The 10041-nt window shown below is 44.5% G+C and overlaps 2 protein-coding genes across 4 annotated transcripts in view; both read left to right on the top strand.

The window, feature by feature from the left end:
• The window catches only part of LOC109926329 (ADP-ribosylation factor 1-like), a 28125-nt gene extending 27659 nt beyond the window's left edge, over window positions 1–466 (top strand). The window contains exon 6 of the mRNA XM_048618951.1: window positions 451–466. Coding sequence (XP_048474908.1) covers window position 451 — 1 coding nt within the window. The 3' untranslated portion in view covers window positions 452–466. The remainder of the gene's footprint in view (window positions 1–450) is intronic.
• A 119-nt stretch (window positions 467–585) lies between these two features.
• Window positions 586–10041, top strand: part of fkbp11 (FKBP prolyl isomerase 11) — a 10338-nt gene continuing 882 nt past the window's right edge. Inside the window, exons 1-5 of one of the 3 annotated variants that reach the window (XM_048618953.1) lie at window positions 586–4443; window positions 4590–4652; window positions 8251–8338; window positions 8626–8659; window positions 9803–9873. In XM_048618953.1, the coding sequence (XP_048474910.1) occupies window positions 4348–4443; window positions 4590–4652; window positions 8251–8338; window positions 8626–8659; window positions 9803–9873 (352 nt within the window). In that variant the 5' untranslated portion in view covers window positions 586–4347. The other 2 variants (XM_048618954.1, XM_048618955.1) reach the window with 2 other exon arrangements.

The raw sequence follows: 10041 nt of genomic DNA, 5'->3' as shown, positions 1-10041 counted from the left end.
AACAAATCAACAACAATTTCTATTTATAGAGCAACTTTTAACATAGGACATTTTACTAAGATGCTTAAACAATACAGCTTGTTTTATTCAAAAGTTCCCTTCTAAAGCATTGTAATAATTTATTACCCAATAGGGGGTAACCACTCTAAGGAAATAATCCCGAGCATCTAACCTGACATTTGCCTTCAGATTTTATAGTGCTGACATCTAGTCTTATTATCCCTCTCAATTTTGATTAATCTAATTAGACTACTTCTAATCCAAATAGTCATTTGGTATCACAGAACTTGTGTATTGCTGAACAAGGGTACATTTTGTTGAAGTGTTTTGTCTTCCACTCATCAGGATCATTTGCAAGAATACAGACTCATTGTTAACTCTGCTTTTTCTCCATGGATGCTGCCCACCCTGCTGAGTTTCTCCAGCTATTTCTGTTTTTGTTTTACCTAGATTGAGTTGAAAGCACGTGCTGATGAGCACTTCACTGCCACATCTCTGCACTGGCAGAGGAAGAAAAGCCCCAGGTTGCTGGCACTGAGGACTGCTGGAGACCAGCCATCTGCTTGGCCAGGCTAGCACCTGTGGTCAGGGCAATCAGGGACTTCAATCAAATGCATAGCCAAACATCAGAGCGACAGGTAGGTTTGTTGGGGGCACTGGGCAACCTGACAAAGGTTGCAGCAATGCAACTGGGACTTTGCCTCCAGGCACGTGATTGGCTGCTGCCGTGGACAGTTTGGTTGCCATGGAGGGCCATTTCCAACAGTCTCAGAATCAACTGGATATGTGAACAGACCTGCAGTTCATTGCTCTAGCCATTGGCACCAGCAGAATGGCACAGGGACAAGGAACCTAAATCTCATACTAGGTACCCCTTCCTCAGACAGTGGTGCCAATAGATACCCAGCAGGACCACATACAGGCTCCCCAGAATCTCCTCACAGGACATTTCCAGAGATGGCTGAGCCACTTGCCTCCAGCCTGCCATCCTTAACCCTGTGGGAGTTCAAGATTAGAAGGGTGCACACTCAGCATGTCTGGGTCTTCTGTACAAAAATGGCCCTGAAGTCATCTGACCAGATCTTTAAGGCTGATGGGCTCCACCAGTGTTGTGGAACCCTGGCCTGCATTGAGGCATGTTGGAGGGGAAAGGAAGACGACTTTCCTAGAGCATACAGGTGCCCCTTCACTATAAGTTCTCACTTTTGTAAATATGTTCCATCTGTGAGAGTCTTGGTCTACCCACAAATGCAACATTGCAAGTACTGAACCTCCACAATGCGCCCTGGACTAAGGTGTACAGAGGGTACAGTGTACCGAGTGAAGGCAACGGGTAAATCACAGGCAACTGCAACTTTGTGCAGCTCTGGTGCGCGGACCGAGCTATTGTGTCACAGGCATTGTCAGGGTTCAGCCATTAGCCCGTGAATAGTGGACACTCCTCAGACAGAGTTCCAGGCTCTACCTTTTCCCTGTAGGTGAACACCTAAACGTCCTCTTCCTGTTAGGGAGGGGCTATGTTTATCAACCCCATCGGCTTTGCATCTGCCCACTTAACAAACACCACCCCCTTGGCAAAATCTGTAAACATTCCAGACGTGCCAGGGCACTGTTCCCAGAAGCCTCCTCACCAATGGAACCTCCTGTGTGGCCCCTTTTCCCTCCCATATTCTATCATGTCTCCCTGTACCTTACAAATGTTTTTAATCAGCCAGTTCAGGTATGTTATTACATACTTCTGGAGTAGATGGGATTTGAACCCAGGCCTCCTGCTAGGGGATGCTATCACTGTGCCAGAAGAGCCCTGCCCTGCCCTGCCCTCCTACCCTACCCCCATCTTATATACCAAGTTACCCCACTCACTATTGTCATGCTCTCTGCATGCAAATTGGGTTCACAGGTTCCCTGTGTCTGATCTGCAGCATCGGCCCCCTGGTAATCCCCCTCCTGCCCCCTGAATCTTTTAGGGGGTGCATCCCATGACTACCTATGGCCCAAACCCCTTAATGACTTAGTTGGAGAGCCATGAATGAGGAGTGGCCAGATACCTGACAGCTCCCCAACCATAATTTTGTGAATCCCTGGACTGACTGCTCTAGACCTGCAGGACCGCCCATGACCCACCCTCCAAACTGTAGAGGTGTGAGCCCCTTGACCCTCAAAGCCTAATTGGACACCTGACCATGCCCATGCCCAAGCCCCTGGATTGATACCAGACATTAGCCTTGACTTACTATGCCGGGACTCCCTCACTGGCTACTTCCCTGGACTTGAGTTAGTACTGCTCCCCTCAGACATGGTTGTTTGCTTGTAGCATGTATAGTGACTTTGCCACCTAAGGTGCTGACATGTGGTACAGGCACAAGAATGGTGTAGCAATGAGCCATACAGCACGATGCCCACTCCTTTAATTATGAATTCTGTCAAACTTCCTGGCTTTGTGTCTGCACTAAAAGGGCAGATAATACAGCAGTACTGTGAGCCTTTAAGTTGTGGTCAAGGATGTGGCAAGGCAAGGATGCCATGTGCAGTCAAAGGCGCTAAGTGAGCAGACTGGTTCAATTTGAACTTGTTGCCTATCCCTGTACAGTGTCCTTGCAGCTGCATTGCACTCCAAAGTGCAGCATTAAATTGCAGCAGTGTACTGTAACTGTATCAGAAATGTACCATGATGATGTAGACTGACTGGTATGTCATATGTCAGTGTCCAGAGATGGGGGATTATTGGGGCATTTTGGCTGGATAGTTTGGTTGGCTTGTAATGCAGTGATGCCAACAGCATAGGTTCACACTCTGCACTGGCTGACTTTACCATGAAGATGGCAGTGGAGCAGGGCTTCTGAGTCTGCTCTGTCCACATTTCTTTTCATTTGTTTTTCACTTTTGGTTTTTTTTTTATTTTGTTTTACTTACTGGTGGTGAGTAAACCCAGTAGCAGGGATCGTGGCAGTGACATCAGAGCGTGTTTGGGCTCCTGGCAGCTTCCCCATCAACGAGGCGCTCCTAGTGCTGCTCGAGTTTGGGTTCCCAGCAGTGTCCAGTGCAAATTTAATGGAGGCGGAGGGCAGTTTGTGCCCGAAGCGGACTCGTGGCGGTGGCCGAGTCGAGTTTGGGCTGCCGGTGACATTGGTGGTGTCTGCATTGGCGAGTTCTATTGAGGACTCACCATGGCGTGACAATAATCAAATCAGACTTCCCTTCTCAACCTCTCCCCTCACCTGAGGTGTGGTGACCCTCAGGTTAAACCACAACCAGTAGTCTCTCTCTTTGTCCTACCAGACCAATGGCAATGTTACCTTTTACTTTATGTAGCCGCATTTTTGAAACGGAGGCCCTGTATGCTTTGTCTCCTCGGAAAGTCAACACCTCAGTGCAGCATTTCTCTTTGTCCTGGAATCCAGAAGTGTGGGAATTTTAGAACAATGTTGATTCGTCTTGAACAGCCCTTGTTGGGGCCACAAAACAGTCAACTTAAAAGAACTAGAACGCAAACGTAACAATATTTTAAACACAATTTTGATATCAGGTGATGGTGCGCCCTGTAGGCATCCCAGTGAACACTACGTGCTCCTTCTCAATAGACAATGGAACGTGGACATAGCCATGGAAGAAGGGCAAACAGTTGGGTACTACAGGGCCCTCCCTACTCACTTCCTGGACCTGTTGATGGCCACGTTGGCCAAGAGCTGGAGGAGCCTCTCCTGTCTGCTTTTCCCCTCTACCTGCACCACCCTTCCTTTCTCCTGCGGTAAACCCGCCCCCCCATACACACAATATACACACACACACACCCTCCACCTGCAGGAGGTGCCCATAGATCAGGAGGCTGGGGCCTGAAGTGGCGCCAAAATTTTAAATGGAGCCGCTTTAAAACATTAAACAATGGCTGCAAACGAAAACACTCAATCAAAAAAAAAATGCATTTCCCCCAAGCTACTAAAACGACATGTAGCTGGGCACCCAGTGAGACATTACTTAAACCGCTATTCAATGAGACTGCTGCATGTAACACTATCCACCCCAAATCCCCGATGGGGGAAGGAAGGAGCCCCTTTTTATAGTCGTCCCTCCAACGGTGGAGATCCCCACTGGAAAGTAGGACTCATCCTAGTGGCGGACAGGGCGAGGAAGTAAATGCCATGTAGCGAGCAGCCCAGAATTGTAGGAAATGAGTCGAGACCCTGACATTCACCAATGGAGTTAGGCGGTGCTCGCTGGTAAAAGAGACTGCCGGGATAGTGGAGGGCTACAATTTGTCTCCCAACGCCGTGGAAAGGCTGGGTTGTAATCCAGGTGTGTGTGTGTCTGTTGACTGGGTTCACTCACCCTGTCTGTCTCTGGGCAGAAATGAGTACAGCTGCGCTCCTATCTCTGATCCTTGCCTTACTGAACGGAACCGCCAGCCAGGATGAAAACGGGCAAGAACTTAAAGTGGAAGTCTTGGTGAGCAGATTTCTTTTAAAGCCATCTTCCCTGGAAACGGTTACTTTCAGTATTAACATTTGAGAGTTGACAACTGATAGACGAACACAACGCCTTCCTGTATTTCTTCTGATCTCCAAATGTCTTTGTCTTTTTTTAAAAAATAGCTGAAACCTGAAGGCTGTCCTGAGCTATCGCAATTTGGAGACACTCTTCACATCCACTACACTGTAAGAAAACACCGCAAGTTTCCTTTCTCGCAAATGCTTGCGTAAGCCGAAGTGTTTTTGATACTTGTGTAGCATTTGACATAAAACCTGGGAATGTTTGCATGTCTGGAGGCCAATGCAGGGGGGGGGGGGTGTCCGCCTGCAATAACACGTCAGCAATAATATTCCTTAATCCAGTAAAATAACCCCCTCCTTCAGCAAATAATGCACTGTACTTATAAAATGTTGGCGCGAAGGATCATTCCCTTTGGAAACTAACGGTCACTTAGTTTGATTCAGGGCATATTTATAGGATAAACTTGTAATCCAGTGATCAGAAACCCAGAGCAAGTAACAAATTGACACGTCAGTGTAGCCTCCGTATCGCTTTTAGCTTTGCATCTTAAATGGATTCATTTGTAGCCAGCACCGAGTGCAATATTCCATCCACGTTTAGTGATTTTAGATTTGGGAAAGTCTTGAGTTGCATTTTCTTTTTTGCCCCTTTAGTTAGCCAACTCTGTCACGAGATCTCTGCGTCTTCAAGCCCGCGTTATTTCTAGCCGGGATTACACGAATGACCCGCGTTCAGAAAACTCGCCAGTTCTGAGGAAGGGTCACTCGACCCCAAACGTTAGCACTGATTTCTCTCCGCGAATACTGCCAGACCTGCTGAGCTTTTCCAGCAACTTCTGTTTTTGATCACTAGATGGGTACTGGGTCCATTGCTTTTCCTCATTTTATATAAACAATTTGGATGTGAATATAGGAGGTGTGGTTAGTAAGTTTGCAGATGACACCAAAATCGTGTAGTGGACAGAGAAGAAGATTATTTCAAATTACATGGATTTTCATCAGATAGGCTGAGGAGTGGCAGGTTTAGAATATCCCTTGTCAAATCAGGGCAGGACTTATATAGTTAATAGTAGGGCCCTGGGGAGTGTTGCTGAACAGAAAGACCTTGGAGTTGCAGGTAGGCAGGATAGTGAAGATGTTTCACACACTTTTTATTGCTCAGTGCATTGAGTATAGAAGTTGGGATGGCCTGTTGTGGCTGTACAGGACATTGCTTCGGCCGCTTTTGGAATACTGCATACAATTCTGGTCTCCCTGCTATAGGAAAGATGTTGTGAAACTTGAAAGGGTTCAGAAAAGATTTACAAGGATGTTGCTAGGATTGAGCTATAGGGAGAGGTTAAATAGACTGGGGCTTTTTCCCTGGAGCATCGGAGGCTGAGGGGTGACCTTACAGAGGTGTATAAAATCATGAGAGGCATGGATGATAAGGTGAATAGCCAAGGTCTTTTTCCCAGCATAGGGGAGTCCAAAACTAGAAGGGATAGGTTTAAGGTGACAGGAAAGTTTTAAAAGGGACCTGTAAGGGTAACTTTTACACAGAGGGTGGTATATTTATGGAACGAGCTGCTAGAGGATGTGGTGGAGGCAGGTACAATTACAACGTTTAAAAGGCATCTGGATGGGTGTATGAATAGGAAGGATTTAGAGGGATATGGGCCAAATGCTGGCAAATGGGACCGGATTAATTCAGGATATCTGGTCAGCACGGACAAGCTAGACAGAAGGGTCTGTTTCCGTGCTACATAAGTCTATGACTGTATGGTGCAACAGACCAGAGGAGGCAGCTTCAAAAGTAAGTATGCGGACAGTTTGATTTAATTATAGACAAGTGCAAAGCATTGCAGGGAGGATGGGAAAATGAGTGATGCATGTACTCAAACATTGGTAAAAATAGCAAAGCTTCAAATTTGAGACCGAGGGAACTTTGGATTCCATGCTCAAAATACTGAACCACTGCAGAGTTCTTGTTATTCTCCTACATGTCGGAAAGGCAAATCAGGGCAGGACTTATACACTTAATGGGAAGGTCCTGGGTAGTGTTGCTGAACAAAGAGGCCTTGGAGTGCAGGCTCATAGTTCCTTGAAAGTGGAGCTGCAAGTAGATAGGATAGTGAAGAAGGTATTTGGTATGCTTGCCTTTATTGATCAGTGCATTGAGTATAGGAGTTGGGAGGGCATGTTGTGCCTGTTGCAGCATTGGTTAGACCACTTTTGGAATACTGCATCCAATTCTGGTCTCCCTCCTATATGATGGACATTGTGAAACTTGAAAGAGTTCAGAAAAGATTTACAAGGATGTTGCCTGGTTTGGAGGGTTTGAGCTATAGGGAGAGGCTGAATAGGCTGGAGCTATTTTCCTTGGAGCATTGGAGGTTGTGGGATGACCTTATAGAAGTTTATAAAATCATGAGGGGCATGGAGAGGGTGAATAGTCAAGGTCTTTTCCCCAGGGTAGGGGAGTCCAAAAGTAGAGGCATAGGTTTAAGGTGAGAGGGGAAAGTTTTAAAAGGGACCTGAGGGGCAACTTTTTCACACAGAGGGTGGTGCATGTATGGAATGAGCTGCCAAAGGAAGTGTTGGAGGCTGGTACAATTACAACATTTAAAAGGCATTTGGATGGGTATATGAATAGGAAGGGTTTAGAGTGCTAGGGGCTAAATGCTGGCAAACGGGACTAGATTAATTTAGGATATCTGGTCGGCATGGACAAGTTGGACCAAAGGTTCTGTTTCCGTGCTGTACATCTCTATGACTCTGTGTGGGTCTCACTGCCAGGACTAACATTTGTTACCTATCCCTACGTTCCCATGAGAAGGTTGTGGTGAACGGCCTTCTTGAATTGTGCCCACTGTGCTGTTAGGAAGGGAGTTTCAGGATTTTGACGCATTGACCCTAAAGGAATTGCGATATTTTTTCAAGTCAGGATGGTGAATGGCTTGGAGAGAAATATCCAAGTGGTGGCATTCCCATGTATCTGCCCTTGTCCTTCTAAATGGAAGTGGTCATGAGTTTGCAATGTGCTATCAGATGAGCCTGGGTTACTCTAGTGAATCTTGTAGATGTCACCAGCGTTGAAGAGAGTGAATGAAGAAGGGTAGTAATCAAAGTATGTTAAACTACAATAATGTCCACACTTAGGAAAAAGCACTTCATTAGTTATAAAAATGCTTCGGGACATCCTGAGGTTGTGAACAGGCAGAAGCTAATCTTAAATGTTCACCTGAGCCTAGAATTCCTGCACGTAATTACCTTCAGTTGTACCACACCAGGCTGCAGATGTAAATCACATGCCTGTGAAATGGCATTGAAAATCATTGACAGTATGTGGGTCACCAGAAAGGTGCACTAAACTTGTATATGTCAAACATTTCTTATCTGTTTATCTTTTTTTCTCTGCATAATTATTATCACTCTAAATATCATCATCATTTACATTATTATTGACTGGTACAAAATCAGTAGTAAACCCTAGTAATATTTTAGATATGGTGAGTATGAGTTATTGGGAATTGGTTTCATTTGGGTTATTGATTGTTGGTTAGGTCGGGGTTATTAGTGATGTTGGAGATCTTTGTGCATTGGGTTATTTCAAATGTTGGGAGGATACCCAACGTGGTAGCAAGAGATAACTGTGGGATATTGTTGGACGCTAGAGATTACTACTTGTAATAATGTTGAATGGTGGATCTAACTCTGTGCATTGTTATGGCTGTAAATGCAAGAGAACTGATGCACTGTCTTCCCCTACTATGTTTCTCAGGGGAAGCTGGAAGATGGAACTTTGTTTGATAATTCTTTAATCCGGGATCCTCTGGTGGTTGAACTTGGCAAAAAGCAGGTTATTCCAGGTAAAATGTGACAAGCTGCTGCTGGATTGAAACTGTGCTGAAGGAATGCATCCTACGTACTGTTACAAAGATTGATGCAAGAATAAGTCAATTTGCTTGCCCTCATTTGATACTATAAATGTTGATTCTCACTAAAGTAATCCTTCAATCCATACACAAAATCTTCACTTGAGATCCAGAACCACATTTTGATTATCAGGTATTTCAATGTTACTTTTCCAATTTTGAAACTATAAGTGCAAATGTGTTTAAAAATAATTTAAATCTGATTTTATTTCTATTGATAGGTTTGGAACAGGGTCTCCTCGATATGTGTGTTGGGTAAGTCAATGTGATTTATAATGTTAATTTATTATTACAGTTTGAGGCAAAATGTAGTAATATCACAATATGTAATAATTGGTTTTAACTTCCAAATGTTAGTAATATTCTGTGTCTGGTTGATTTTGTTCACCCCTGCTGACCTCTCCAGTGCTTTTGCTGGGCTATGGTCCCACTAGTACCACCAACGCTCCAGCTGTTCACTTGAGTACTCTTTCTTCATGTCGTCCTGAACAGTTAGGGTCTGTTTATCTTCAACCTTTGCAATGAATGATTAGAATCAAGCTTAATTCCTAGTCTGAAGACATTGACTCCCTGATGAAGTTCAATTTCACTGGAATTAGCTTTTCTCCAGTGTCTCATCCAAGTGTGTATTCTTTGTGTGTGAATCTAGACAGTGAGGAACAGCTGGCACAGCAGCTGAGCTCCATCCTCATCCTGCATTTCTGATTGCATTTTTGAAGAAGAGAAAGGAACCATGGTTAGTTTCCCCCTTTTCAGCCTCTGCATGCTGTGAGTTGCATTCAGCGCAGAGCAGGGATTGAATGAGAGACCCTTGCATGTTGATTAATGATAAGCTGACTTTACAAACTGAACCACAGTGTTCTAAGCGTTTGTAAGAAGAGTCTATTAATCTCAGACCCATTAGTAATCTATATATACCATGAATCACAGGGTCTTACTTAGCTTGATGTATATAAGATGACCATTGGTTTTGGACACTAAAATCCATGTTTAGGCCTAGAATCAGCATGTAAATTGATCCCCCTCCCATTTTTTCAGATAATAAATGTATATTTAGGGCTATACTCATTAGCAGTCAAAATCCATTTTTCAGCTCAAAGTTTCTTTAGAATGTACTCCCCTTATACACCAGCACATGGAATCAAGCAGGCAATAGGGGCTGAGTTGCCAAGAAGACACAACCAGGCAGAGCAAGACCGTGCATGGTGACTGACAAACAGAAATGTTTTCATGTTTCCAAAGGGCAACACCTACTCAGCATGTAAATCAGCCTCCTGTTTTGTACCTTCAAAGGTTGACTCTGACGCCCCGATCTACAGTACTAGCTGCGGCATGATTTGAAGATCACTTTCTGCCCCTCTGTTTTTGGAAAGTGATAAGGAGTCTTTTTATTTACAGAGAGAAGAGGAAGTTAACAATTCCATCTAACCTTGCATATGGGAAACGAGGCTTTCCACCCTCCATTCCAGGCATGTATCTGGTTCCACCTCTTGGCTGCCCAGTTTAAGTTTTGATTTAAGTAGCATTTTATTTAAATAGCAGTACTTCAGGACTCTACAACAATTGCAATCAACAATTTTACATTGACATAGTGCCTTTAATATAAGTGATTACCAGTTATCTTTGGAATAAATATT

Source organism: Rhincodon typus, chromosome 41, assembly GCF_021869965.1.
Source record: "Rhincodon typus isolate 14 chromosome 41, sRhiTyp1.1, whole genome shotgun sequence".
NCBI classification, from domain to species: domain Eukaryota; kingdom Metazoa; phylum Chordata; class Chondrichthyes; order Orectolobiformes; family Rhincodontidae; genus Rhincodon; species Rhincodon typus.
Note: the sequence above shows the minus strand (reverse complement) of the source record. Positions and strands in the feature narration are given on the sequence as shown.